The sequence below is a fragment of the Procambarus clarkii genome, chromosome 45, assembly GCF_040958095.1.
Source record: "Procambarus clarkii isolate CNS0578487 chromosome 45, FALCON_Pclarkii_2.0, whole genome shotgun sequence".
Classification (NCBI taxonomy): Eukaryota; Metazoa; Arthropoda; class Malacostraca; order Decapoda; family Cambaridae; genus Procambarus; species Procambarus clarkii.
This window is the reverse complement of record NC_091194.1, coordinates 25,649,110-25,664,018: the sequence shown is the minus strand read 5'-3', so window position 1 is coordinate 25,664,018 and position 14,909 is coordinate 25,649,110. Positions and strand designations below refer to the sequence as shown.

General features: G+C 45.1%; 1 protein-coding gene across 1 annotated transcript; it reads right to left on the bottom strand.

The window, feature by feature from the left end:
- Window positions 1-6,007: 6,007 nt before the first annotated feature.
- On the bottom strand, window positions 6,008-6,493 carry LOC138350318 (uncharacterized). Its single transcript, XM_069300939.1, has one exon. It carries the CDS (start codon window positions 6,491-6,493, stop codon window positions 6,008-6,010), a length of 486 nt encoding a protein of 161 aa, XP_069157040.1.
- Window positions 6,494-14,909: the final 8,416 nt, after the last annotated feature.

The following is a 14,909-nucleotide window of genomic DNA, read 5'->3' as shown; positions in this document are numbered from 1 at the left end:
ACACACACATGCATTCACACACATTTGTCTCTTTTACTCTGACAGGGTGAGATAGCTGATAGTGAAACTAGTGTGCAATTAAGCACCTAATCACTGTAGGTGATTAAGGTGCTTTTACAAGCTCAGGTTATATAGTTACATCACATACATACATTGTATAATTGATACATTACATAGTTAATCTTGGGTACAAGCTCAGGTTATATAGTTACATCACATACATACATTGTATAATTGATACATTACATAGTTAATCTTGGGTACAAATCCAATATATCATCAAGTGTTCCACTACTCATATAGTAATTACAGAGTTCAGCATACTTTAGCCCAGGAGGGCGAACGTCAGTCAATATGGGATATTCTACACTATAATGTTCAAGAGAGTGCATGTTTTCTCTTTCACAAAGTTGACACATTGTGTACTCGACATTTGAGTTTTGAGAAAGCTGCCAGATACGTCTATATCCCAGGCGTATTCTGGCCACTATAACATCACATTGCCGGGTTCTTGTTCTATTAGTCCCATATGTTAATGTCTCCTCACGATATCTATCATAATATTTAATGCTACAACTTTCAGGTCTTTGTGAATTTGTTAGGTCGGTGAGATCTTCATTAGATATTTGTTTAAGTATTCTCTTTGTCACTGCTAATGAAACACCCATATCAATTTCTACCACTGGTTTTTTTACAGGCTGTCTTTGCAAACATATCAACAATGTCATGCCTTGAGATGCCACAACTCGCTCTCACACAAGACAGCACATATATGACTTAATGCTTAAAGTCAATATGTTTAATAAGAATTAGTACATACGTAGTATATTCCAATTTACATTTTTTTCAAGGCCCAAACTCTTCCTCACGTACCAATTTACGTCTCACAGTACCCGTCCATCGCTGTAGACAGCAGAATAGTCGTGATTGGTTCAATTATAATGAAAATTGTAGTTTTCAGGTCCCACATGGGTTGTGAAATTTACCTACTATTGTCCATGCTCTTATAATATTACAGATTAGCTACATCCTATTGAAGGTTCGTAGTTTTGTTTTGAGAAATATTAGTTGTTCTTAGTAAATTATAATAAGCACTATAAATTATTACATAAAATAATAGTGCTTCACCACTCAATATTATATACACTAGTTTGTGCTTTTAAAATCTTAAAAGAATGTACTGTAGGAACGTCAACAGAAAACGATATTACGTTGGAATGTCTATGGGGTAAACTACTGCAAACAGGATGGTACACCGTCTATTACCTACTGTAGGATGTGTATAGGGTCCACTACCACCTGTTAGGTGGGTAAGGGGTCCACTACCACCTGTTAGGTGGGTAAGGGGTCCACTACCACCTGTTAGGTGGGTAAGGGGTCCACTACCACCTGTTAGGTGGATAAGGGGTCCATACCACTTGTAGGATGGGTCTGGGCCCAACAACTGCCCATGGGATAGGTATGGGGTCTACTGCCGCCTACTTTATTTATTTATTTATTTATTTATATATATATACAAGAAGGTACATTGGGTTTGTGAGAATACATTGGATAGTACAGTATTTACACTCTTGTAAAGCCACGAGTACGCGCAGCGTTTCGGGCAGGTCCTTAAACTAACAGATAATTTTAAGTAGGTAATTTCTATCAGACTTGATAAATGATAAAAGATACATTGCAAGAGAAAAATGAGATGAGAGAGCTTAGTGGATGGGTATATGGTCCCTATCACACACAGGATGTGTATGGCGTCCACTACCGCCTGCATGAGGGGTATGGGGTCTACTACTGCCCACAGGATGGGTTTGGGGTTCACTATCATCTACAGGATGGGTATGGGGTCTACTACTGCTCACAGGATGGGTCTGGGGTTCACTATCATCTACAGGATGGGTATGGGGTCTACTACTGCCCACAGGATGGGTTTGGGGTTCACTATCATCTACAAGATGGGTATGGGGTCCACTACTGCCCACAGGATGGGTTTGGGGTTCACTATCATCTACAGGATGGGTATGGGGTCTACTACTGCCCACAGGATGGGTATGGGGTCTACTACTGCCCACAGGATTGGCTTGGTGTTCGCTATCATCTACAGGATGAGTATGGGGTCCACTACCACCCGCAGGATGGGTATGAGGTCCACTACCACCCACAGGATGGGTATGGGGTCCACTACCACCCACTAAATGGGTATGGAGTACACTAGCACCCACAAGTTGGGTATGGGGTCCACTAACACCCACAAGCTGGGTATGGGGTCCATTACCATCTACAGGATGGGTATGGGGTCCACTACCACCCACTAGATGGGTATGGGGTCCACTAGCATCCACAAGATGGGTATGGGGTCCACTACCTCCCATAGGATGGGTATGGGGTCCACTACCTCCCATAGGATGGGTATGGGGTCCACTACCTTCCATAGGATGGGTATGGGGTCCACTACCACCAACTAGATGGGTATGGGGTCTACTAGCACCCACAAGATGGGTATGGGGTCCACTACCACCAACTAGATGGGTATGGGGTCCACTCCCACCCACAGGATGGGTATGATGTCCACTACCACCAACTAGATGGGTATGGGGTCCACTCCCACCCACAGGATGGGTATGATGTCCAATACTGCTCACAAGATTGGTATGGGGTCCACTACCGCAAACAGGATGGGCATAGGGTCCACTATCACCAACAGGATGAGTATATTCGGTCCACTTCCTTCCACAGGATGGGTATGGGATTCACTATCACTCACGCGCTGGGGTATGGGAGCAACTACAGCTCACGAGATGGGGTATGGGGTCAACTACAGCTTAAGGATAGATATAAATTCCACTACTTCCCACGCGGTGTTGGTAGTGGTAGTGGTGTTGGGACTGGTTGGGAGTTACAAGTAGAATGTTGAATTTCAAGAAAGAACAAGTATATACTATGTCTAAAGCACTAATACGCACAGCGTTTTGGGCAAGATCTGGAAAGAAACCTTAAAAACTAAGACTTAAGACTAATTGAGATACACAGCATGAACTGAACTGACATATGTTGACATTTAGGAGATAAGGTAAGTTACAGTTCAATTTCTTTCTTTATTATGCATCCCATACCCATCCCGTGGGCGGTGGTGTAAATATTAAGGATTACAGAGGCACATAATCGGTTCAGGAACTGAACCCTCTAGTTCGTTTACCTAAGCAAATAACAATCTTTTGACGCTAGTTACACAATTATTAATGTTATATATACATGTACACATACTTATACAAATATGTACATATATATACATATATACACTTATACATATTCAATCACCCACACAAATACACACATCAATAATCTTTCGTGTCACAAGTGATTCAACAAGAGGCTCACAATAGTCACTATACAAGGCACTTTACATCTATGGTGAGTCACACAGTTACTAGTTTTGCTCCACACCCACCCAACTGGGCGGCAGCTTTACAGTCATGTGCTCCACACCCACCCAACGGGGCGGCAGCTTTACAGTCATATGCTACACACCCACCCAACTGGGCGGCAGCTTTACAGTCATGTGCTCCACAACCACCCAACTGGGCGGCAGCTTTACAGTCATATGCTACACACCCACCCAACTGGGCGGCAGCTTTACAGTCATATGTTCCACATCCACCCAACTGGGCGGCAGCTTTACAGTCATATGCTCCACACCCACCCAACTGGGCGGCAGCTTTACAGTCATATGTTCCACACCCACCCAACTGGGCGGCAGCTTTACGGTCATGTGCTCCACACCCACCCAACTGGGCGGCAGCTTTACAGTCATGTGCATGCATTACCTACAGTGAGCAAATTTTGGATACTTCGCTAAGATTTCTGGCAGCACATCATTATGAATGAAGTACTTACACATTTCATGGACACTTTTGATGGTGTTATCTTTAAATTCCGCGATTTTTTTCACATTCCATTATATAATGACGCAAAGTATGCGAATAGTTCTGCTGACAGAGTTTACATTTAGTCAAATCTACATCATCAGATGTTACAAATTCCAAGAGGTACTTGTAGCTGAGCCTAAACTTAGCAGTGAAGTCTAAACCATCTAGAAGTCTGCTAACATTATTGGATGACCCATCGACGTGCGGTTCATCAAAGTTTATACAATATTATGAAATTGAGAGTCAGTGTAGTAACATAAATTGGTAAATCATAAATATTGTAAGTTAAGAATCTGATGTATGTGTGTGTGTTGTGGAGGGGGGCAATACCCTTGATAAGCGAGAGTGGAAAGTAACCTTAGACGTTCTGCGGTCAATGTGGGGGGAAAGGAGGGTCAAATCCACCCTCCAACATCTGGGCATAGTACCAGCAGCCTCCACAACACTCCCCCCCAGCCACCGGGGCCATAGTACGATCAGCCTCCACAACACTCCATCAGCCTCCTGGGCCATAGTACCAGCAGACACCACAACACTCCATCAGCCTCCTGGGTCATAGTACCAGCAGACACCACAACACTCCATCAGCCTCCTGGTCCATAGTACCAGCAGACACCACAACACTCCCCCAGCCTCCAGGTCCATAGTACCAGCAGACACCACAACACTCCCCCAGCCTCCTGGTCCATAGTACCAGCAGACACCACAACACTCCCCCAGCCTCCAGCTGATGCTTGTAGATGCCTCATCTAACCTGAGTTATGTCACACATTAACCTACAGTTCCTGTGATATTTAAACTCCTCATCACAGTAGTGTCTCACCAATATATGCTCTATTGGATTTTGTCCCGAAATAGCTATATGCTGACTGGATGTATATGTATGTATTGTGACGGTGTTCCCTCCTTATATTTCTCCCACGCCTGCTGTAAGAGTCATGTCCACTTAACCCGAGCGTTCTCTACGTCGCAGGCATCAGTTTGATATGTGTCGGAGAGTGTAGTGTTCTCTCAGTGGCGAGAAATTTGTAAAAGAAGAGTATTTTGGCCTGTGGTATAGGCCCTTTAGGGAGCCAATATGGCGGTGGCCCCTTCGTTTTGCCGCCAAAACTGTGTGACGTCAGTGACACCAGATTGGTCACCGACAGCGACGTGGTACAGGGAGCCAATGAAAACCTCTCTTGGCAAGTATGAGGTCACGAAGGAAGGGGGTCCGGTCATCGCGCCACGGTGGCACCAGCATTCTAAGACAGCACGTCAAGGAGGTCGGACGTGCGCTGGGGGGTCCTGTCAGTTGGACAGTTTACCCCATCTCCGGAGGACTTACGCATCACCAGCGGTCTGACAGCACCTGTGGGGTCTTCCTTCGTTCATGTGTTGGACTAGAGAGGGAATTGACTGAATATTGAGCAACAAGTGCTCCCGGGACAGGTGTTGTGCAGGTGAAGTCTAGGCAACAACGTATGTGACGGCTGATAGCTTCACAGTGATGACGTAGTGGCTGGGCCAATCCTCCGTGAGGGAATCAGTCTGACATGACAGGTCAAGGTGGACGGATGTGTGAAAGTTGATCCTGTCAATCTGACAGTAATACGCCACTCCCGTGGATCTTACGCGTCACCCGTAGTCTGCAAGTACGCCGAGAGGTCTTCTTTCATTCCATGTGAATTCCATTCCATTCTTCTGCCCGAAACGCTGCGCGTGCTAGTGGCTTTACAAGACTGTAATTACCATATTTGTATCCTCACATTCCTTATGTACATTCTTGTATATGCATAAATAAATAAAAAATAAATAAATAAATAAATGTGTAGACCGAAGAGGGAATTGACGGCATCGAAGCGAAAACGTCCATAGAGCTGGCAAGCAGGGGATGGAAGAACGGGGCGAGGTTACAGAAATCTTGAGCAAGGATCAGGAGATGAGGTGAAGAGGGGAGATGAAAGATCGGTGGCCCAACCACCGCGGATTAGAACTTGAGTAGATGGAAGTAGAATTGAGTAGGGCGTCATTTGCAGTCCACACAGAGGCCAGGAACGCAAGAAGCTGGCAGTTGATGGTAATTGAAGGTTGATTACTTCATTGGTTTACTTCTTTCTTGATGGTGGGAGCAAGCTCTGATCTTTGGTCTTTGTTTTCGGCTTGTCTTTCTTGGCGGTCCGACTTCGTGTTGACATTGCTGTGGGATCAATAGCGTCATAAAGAAAATCGGCAGATGAATAGTTGTATTTTTGTGAAGGTGGAGATGTTCCCACAGAGACATCCTCATCTGATGAGTCAGATGAGTACATACCAGGAGATGTGGATCTTGGAAGTAATGTTCCTGATGGTTTAGTAGCAGCAGTAGGACTTACTGCAGATGTAGAAGGTTCAGTGGATGTATGTACTGTGGGTGGAGATGTAACAGGAGATGGTGGATGAGAAGTCGTCAGCTTCTGGGTTGCTACCATGCCAGGAGCAGATGTTGCAGCTGCAGTAGGTTCAGTATCGTTCACAGCAATGTCCGAGGCCGGACCAGGAGCTGGAGCATCATTCGACGATGGGTTTGAAGGGTCTGAGACTATTGACGGCATACTGAGCATCAAGTGCTCCAGGGTCGGGTGCTGTGCAGGTGAAGTCTAGGCAGTATCGTCTGGGACGTCTGATAGCTTCACAGTGACGACGTAGCGGCTGGGCCAATCCACTGGGAAGCAGTGAAAGAAGATACTAATTGGGAATCCGTACGACTGCAGCCGAGACGTAGGATGGCAGCCGTAGTTTGGAGAAGTTGACGGCCGGGAGACCGACTCCAACCGTACAAGACGTGATGGAGGAGCACGGACCCGCGGAGGACAGAACATGGAGACGACGCGTTTATTTTGGAACGTTGATTGGGTTCCTGGAGGACATGACAGGGTGTGTGTGGGGCACGTTCCCTACACGAGGCGGGAGCCTGGACCAGGAGCTACAACTCAACTCTCACCGGAGGATAGGTGGAAGTAGGTGATTCTAGTTTCCCTCCCAATTCCCCTTTAGTCAGCTATATTATTTAGCCAGAGTATTTTGCATGTCGTGAGCAAGGCTCACTTATGTCACAGTAAGGCACAAGTGTGCAGAGTGGGGCTACATAGAGCACTCACGGTATCTATTATTATTATTGGTGTGTGCAGGCACCCGGAGTAATTGATGAATTTACTGTGTTGATAATGTCTTTCATGAGACTTTAATATGATCATTTAGTGAGAGAATATATATATATATAAATGTACCAGTATTTGGTGTTAGGCTATGTGCCCAGTAACTATATTATTACTATTATTGATATCTATGATTTATCTATATATACATATGTCTATGCTTGTGTATTGAATAACCATTCATGTGTGCAGTGATCAATTGAATATTCGCCCATGAAAGGAATTACTGAGAACTCCAGTAATATATACTTGCATGCGTTATCATTAAATGAGGTGCAGTGTGTTATACCATGATAGTGAATTATTGTGTTCATTAATATAGAAATGTTTGATTGAGCTCAAGATCAGTGCAGCGAAGTATTTACGTTCTATTGCTATTGTCACAGATATTGTGTTGTTTGGACATTTAGTGATCCTTGAGAATTTAAAGAAACAGGCATATTTCGCCAACAAACAAGTGCAGTAAGAGATCACGCAGTGAGGGGGGAGTCGCCCAGCTGATTTTGACATTAACGTGAGGGGGAGCATTGCCAGCTTGGCGAGTTCATGATTATATGTGGGAACGAGCGACTTACGCATGAAATAGCTGTTTACTTGTTGATATACGGATGTGATGTCTTGAGTTTTAAGTAAAACACAAAATACCTTGGCGTTTGTATCATCCCCTCCATATTTCTTGTGGCTATATAATACATGAAAGGAAATAGAGTGATAGAAATAAATACCTGCCTGTTATCAGACCTATTGAGTGTGCTCTTGCCACTGTTACCACAATTCAACAAAACCACTGACATGTTACTGGACACGGGAAACACCAGTTGGCGACCTTGTGGTTAATAGTAGAGCCTTTTGTCGGGGCGGGCACACAGCTGTAAAGAGAACAAGCTGTGTTCTCACTCATTCTCGATCAGAGGCTGGTTGGGATTGACTGGGATACTCTCCTGGCGTACAGTGGCGCCGCGAGGATAGAGTGAAGACCCGCAGGGCTACGGTGAGTGACCTTGTGTATACTGTTGCTCACCCTCTTATGGTGAACCCCGACAGTATGTATGTATGTATGTATGTATGTTGTCGGGGTTTCATCCAGTAAGTAACCGTACTTAGAATCCTGGCAAGGTCGCCAATGTCGGGGATTCCCTTAAATCAGTAAGTAAGTAAATAACCGTACTTAATATCCTGTCAATATCGACAATGTCGGGGTTTCTCTACCTCTCACCAGCCACTACCAAGTACTAGTAGTGGTAACTGTTACTTACTGTAGCCCTGCAATTCTTCACGCCATCCTCAAGGTGCCACTGTTCACCTGCAGAGTTTCCCAGTCAATCTCCAGCTGGTCTCCTAGCCAAAGACAAGTGGGAACACGATCTACTCTCTTGATCATGTGCCCGCCCCGACAGAGGGCTCTACTGCTAACTGAAAGGTCGCCAACTGGTGTTTCCCGTGTCCAGTAACACACCAGTGGTTTCGTGGGATTGTGGTATTAGTGTCAAGAGCACACTAAATAAATCTGGTATCAGGCAGGTATGTGTCTCTATCACTCTCACTCTTTCAATGGACTCTATAGCAACAAGCAATGGAGGGATAATGCAAACGCAAAGGTAGTTTTGTATTTTACTTAAAACTTTCAAGTATTATCTCTCTATTTCAACAACAAGGTGATGAAATACATGGCAGCGGAATACTCCCTCATCATAAACTGGAGCGCAACCAGACGGCAACACTCCCCCTTCTGTCATTCACAGCTGCCACACCCCCTCGCTGTATGGTCTTTCTCTGTACTTGTTTCCCTGGCGTTAAGCGCCTATTTCTTAAAATTCACAGCAAACACAATTCAGGCAATCAACACAATAACTTGCTATAATGGCATTAAACGCAATAATCGCTGCACTGACCTTAAATGCTCAATAAATCATTTCAATGGTGATTAACACGGTAGCTCATAGTAATGGCATTAAGCACCGAATATCACAGTAATGGTAATAAATGCAATAGGTCACTATACTAGCCTTAAACACCGTAAGTCACTTCAATCGCAATAACATAGTAAATCATTGTACACATGAATATGTTACTCAATACTCCAGCATATATATAGATCACTTCATCAATATTAGCAATAATGAGTCAATACGGGGCACACAACCTTATACTAATAAATGGTACCTTTATACATATATATTCTCTGACACAAACTTATAATATTAATGTCACATGAGTATAAATGTCCTTGACACAGCAAACTCTTCAATAAATCGCAGGTGCAGCCACACACCACATATATATATTCCATGAGAGCTCTCTACAGCCTCACTCTTCACAATTGTGCCTTACTATGACATAGACATTGGTGAGCCTTGCTCACAACATAGAAGATACTCTGGCTAAAATAGCTGACTAAAGGGGAATGGGAGGGAAAACTAAATTACCTACTTCCACCTCACTGATGTGGACTCGCCGTCTGTTGAGAGTTGAAATGAAGCTCCTGGTCCCGGCTCTCATCTCGTTGTAGGGAACACCCCCACACACACACTGATGCTCTCTCCAGGAACCTCTTCAACACCTCAAAAAACGCGTCTTCACCGTGCTCTATCCTCTGCAGGCCTGTGCTCCTCCACAACTTCTTGAAGGGTTGCAGTCGGTCTCCTGGCCGTCGACTTCTCCTCACAACTACGGTTGCAGACCTTTCTCTCGGCTGCAGTCGTCCTGATTCCCATCTAGTTCCGTTCTTCTACTGACTCTCGGTGGATTGGCCCAGCCGCTACGTCGTCACTAAACAGGTGAACTTGCACTGACGTCCCATACATCACTGCACAGACTTCACTTCTTGCAAAGCGCCTATCACTGGAGCACTTGCTGCTCAATTCTCGTCGATTCCTTCTTCGGTCCAACACATGGAATAAAGGAAGACCTCACAGGGTGCTTGCAGACTACTGGGTGACACGTAAAATCCACCGGAACGGGGCAAAACTGTCAGACTGACAGGTCCCCCTCTCGCAATTCCGACCTCCTTGACGTGTCGTGTCAAACTGCTGGCGCCACCGGGGCGCAATGCCCGGAACCCCTTGCACTCGTGACGTCATACTTGCCAGGGGCGTTTCTCATTGGCTCCCTGTGCCACGTCACTGTTCCTGACCAATCTGGTGCCACTGACGTCATACCGTTTTGACGGTAAAACGGAGGGGCCGGCGCCATATTGGCGTCCTAAAGGGCCTAAACCACAGGCCAAAATACTCTTCTTTTGCGAATTTCTCGCTAACGCGAGGACACTCCACGCTCCCACATATGTCAAATTGTTCCCCGGAATGTACAGAACGTTCGAGAAAAGCGAATATGACTCTTACAGCTGGCGTGGGAGAAATATAAGGGGGGGAATATATATGTATGTATGTATGTATGTATGTATGTATGTATGTATGTATGTATGTATGTATGTATGTATGTATGTATGAATGTATGTATGTATGTATGAATGTATGTATGTATGTATGTATGTATGTATGTATGTATGTATGTATGTATGTATGTATGTATGTATGTATGCATGTACGTACGTACGTACGTACGTATGTATGTACGTATGTATGTATGTATGTATGTATGTATGTATGTATGTATGTATGTATGTATGTATGTATGTATGTATGTATGTATGTACTCACCTATTTGTGCTTGCGGGGGTTGAGCTCTGGCTCTTTGGTTCTGCCTCTCAACTGTCAATCATCTGGTGCACAGGTTCCTGAGCCTACTGCGCTCTATCATATCTACACTTGAAACTTTGTATGGAGTCATCCTCCACCACATCACTTCCTAATGCATTCCATTTGTCAATCACTCTGACACTAAAAAGTTCTTTCTAATATCTCTGTGGCTCATTTGGGTACTCAGTTTCCACCTATGTTCCCTAGTGTGTGTGCCCTGTTGATTCCCTTGAGAATCTTGAATGTGGTGATCATGTCCCCCCCCCCCTAACTCTTCTGTCTTCCAACGAAGTGAGGTTTAATTCCCGTAGTCTCTCCTCGTAGCTCATACCTCTCAGCTCAGGTACTAGTCTGGAGGCCAACCTTTGAACCTTTTCCAGTTAAGTCTTATGCTTGACTGGATATGGACTCCATGCTGGAGCCGCATACTCCAGGATTGGTCTGACATATGTGATATATAATGTGCTGAAAGATTCCTTACGCAAGTTTCTAAAGGCCGTTCTTATGTTAGCCAACCTGGCATATGCTGCTGATGTTATCCTCTTGATATGAGCCTCAGGGGACATGACTGGCATGATATCAACCCCCCAGGCCTTTCTCTCTCTCTGACTCTTGAAGTATTTCATCCCCCAAACGATACCTTGTATATGGTCTCCTGCTTCCTACTCCTATCTTCATTACATTACATTTGTTTGGGTTAAACTCTAACAACCATTTGTTCGACCATTCCTGCAGCTTGTCCAGGTCTTCTTGAAGCCTCAAGCTGTCCTCCTCTGTCTTAATCCTTCTCATAATTTTGGCGTCGTCAGCAAACATTGAGAGGAATGGGTCTATACCCTCTGGGAGATCATTTACGTATATCAGAAACAGGATAGGTCCGAGTACAGAGCCCTGTGGGACGCCACTGGTGACTTCACGCCAATCTGAGGTTTCACCCCTCACTATAACTCGCTGATTCCTATTGTTAGGTACTCCCTTATCCACTGGAGCGCCCTACCAGTTACTCCTGCCTGTTTCTCCAGCTTATGCATCAGCCTTTTATGGGGTACTGTGTCAAAGGCTTTCCGACAGTACAAAAAAATGCAGTCCGCCCATCCTTCTCTTTCTTGCTTAATCTTTGCCACCTGATCGTAGAATTCTATTAAGCCTGTAAGGCAAGATTTGCCCTCCCTGAACCCATGTTGATGGTTTGTCATGAAGTCCCTTCTCTCCAGACGTATTACTAGGTTTTTTATTACGATCTTCTCCATCACCTTGCATGGTATACAAGTTAAGGACACTGGCCTGTAGTTCAGAGCCTCTTGTCTGTCACCCTTTTTGTATATTGGGACTACATTAGCCGTCTTCCATATTTCTGGTAGGTCTCCCGTTTCCAGTGACCTACTATACACTATGGAGAGTGGCAAACAAAGTGCTCCTGCACCCTCTTTCAATACCCATGGTGAGATTCCGTCCGGCCCAACAGCTTTTCTCACTTCCAGATCCAATAGGTGCTTCTTGACCTCATCTCTTGTAATTTCGAACCTTGCCAAGGTCGCCTGGTTTGCTGCCACCTCTCCTAGCGCCGTGACCTCTCCTTATTCTATTGTAAAGACCTCCTGGAACCTTTTGTTGAGTTCTTCACACACCTCTTTGTTATTCTCTGTGTACCTCTCCTCACCCGTCCTAAGTTTCATCACCTGTTTCTTCACTGTTGTCTTCCTCCTGATTTGACTGTGTAGTAGCTTTGGTTCGGTCTTGGCTTTATTAGCTATATCATTTTCATACCTTTTCTCAGCTGCTCTTCTGAAAGCATACTAACTAACATACTCGTTCCTGGTTCTCTGGTATCTCTCTCTACTTTCTGGTGTTCTTTTATTATGGAAGTTCCTCCATGCCCTTTTGTTCAGCTTCTTTGTTTTTATACGTTCCCTATTAAACCACGGATTCTTCTTTTGCTCGTTTTTTTCCTGTTGGGCCGAGACAAACCTGTTTACTGCCTTCTGACACTTTTGGGTGACATAGTCTATCATGTCTTGCACGGACTTGGTTCTGATTTCTGTGTCCCATTGTATATCCCTTAGGAATTTATTCATCTAGTCATAGTTTCCCTTTCGGTACGCCAGCCCTTTGTTTCCCAGTTCTTTTTGGGGGGAGATAATTCCTAGTTCAACCAGGTACTCAAAGCTCAATACACTATGATCACTCATTCCCAAGGGGGCTTCCAAGTTAACTTCCCTTATATTCGACTCATTTGGGTAAATATCAGATTAAGCAAGGCTGGTTCATCCTCTCCTCTCATTCTTGTCGGTCCCTTGACGTGTTGACTTAGAAAGTTTCTTGTTGCCACGTCCAGCAGCTTAGCTCTCCATGTGTCTGGTCCTCCATGTGGGTCTCTTTTCCCCCAGTCTATCTTCCCATGGTTGAAGTCACCCATGATTAGTAATCTGGATCCGTTCCTGCTAGCCACAGAAGCTGCTCTCTCTATTATATTGATGGTGGCCATGTTGTTTCTATCATATTCCTGTCTGGATCTTCTGTCGTTTGGTGGAGGGTTATATATGACTACTTCTATAATTTTCTGTCCTTCAGTTGCTATGGTGCCTGATATGTAGTCACTGAAACTTTTACAGTTCTGATTTACCATCTCTTCAAAACTCCAACCTTTTCTTATCAGCAAAGCTACACCACCTCCTCCTCTCCCTTCTCTCTCTTTCCTCACTACATAGTAGTCGTGTGGAAACACTGCATTTGTTATGGTTTTCATTAGCTTTGTTTCTGTGAGTGCTATTATGTCTGGGTTTTCTTCTAGTGCCCATTCTCCGAGTTCACTTGTTTTATTTGTAATCCCATCTATGTTAGTGTACATTGCCTTGAAGCTCACTTCCTTCTGTTCATTTTCTTGTTCCCTTCTTGGTGAGCATTTTGCTGGTGGGGAAAGCTGTTCCCTGGGCGAGAAGATCTTTGAGGTGGTTTGCAGGGTCTCAGAGGATTTTGGAGTTGGGGGTGAGGGTTCAAGGGAAAGGGGGACAGGTAGGGTGTGGGTTAAGGAGATAGGGGGGACATAGAGGATATGGGGTGAGGGGGGAGGAGGGATAGGGAGGGTATGGGATGAAGGGGGAGGGGGGAAAGGTGGGAGGGGGGACAGGCAGGTGGGGGATATGGTGGGAGTGGGGGAGGGGTGACAGGGGTCAAAATGGGGTGGGGTGGGGTGGGGAGGGAGGGGTTTTGAACATTTGGGTGGGGGCATGTAGGGTGAGGGGAAGGGAGGGTTTCAATGCAGAGGGGGGTGGTGATGTTGGCCCTCCTCTCTGGTCTTGCTGGGATGCTGGTTGTGGGTTCCCCTTTTGTTTCCGGGACTATTGTGTTGGGGGTTGTGATTTCCTGGTTTACTCCTCTCTCTTTGTGCTTCCTCCTTGCCTCTGCTGCCCTGGCTCTCTCCTCCTTCGTCCTGCCCCTCTGCAGGAATACTTTTTTGTATTCCTCCACATATTGCAGACGACTCTTCCTTTCTAGAACAACCTCCTTCGTGGCCTCGTTTGTAAACACCACCTTTACCAGTCGGTTTCTGTCCTTGTTGTACCAGCCCAACCTGAAAACCTTCTCAATGTTTTGTTCAGCCCCTTCCATTTGTAACCCCTTCAGTATCCCATGTACTGCCTCTCTGTCCTTGCTATTCCATTCCTGCCTATTGGATCCTTCCTGTTCTTTGATGCCTACAACTACCACTGATCTTTTTCTTCCCAGCAGCTGACTGGTGCATCTTGCTGCTTCCTGTGAGGTAGCTGCTTGCATGGCTACCTCCCTCACTGTGTCCATTGCTTCTGAGCTTTTTCTCAGTCTTTCCGCAAATGTTTCAGGTACAGAGGCATTTCCTTCCAATGCAACATTCCCACCTTTCCTTTGGATGATAATCTGATGCTCGGCCTCTTTATTTTTCTCTGTGAGGGATTTGATCTCCTCCCTTGCTGATGTCAGCTCACTTTGCAGGTTGCAAATTGTAATCCTCATTTTATGTATCTCCCTCCTGAATTCCTCCAAAACTTGGGCTAGCATTTGCTTCGTTTGGTCACTTTGACTATTCCCTAGTATGTATGTATGTATGTATGTATGTATGTATGTATGTATGTATGTAT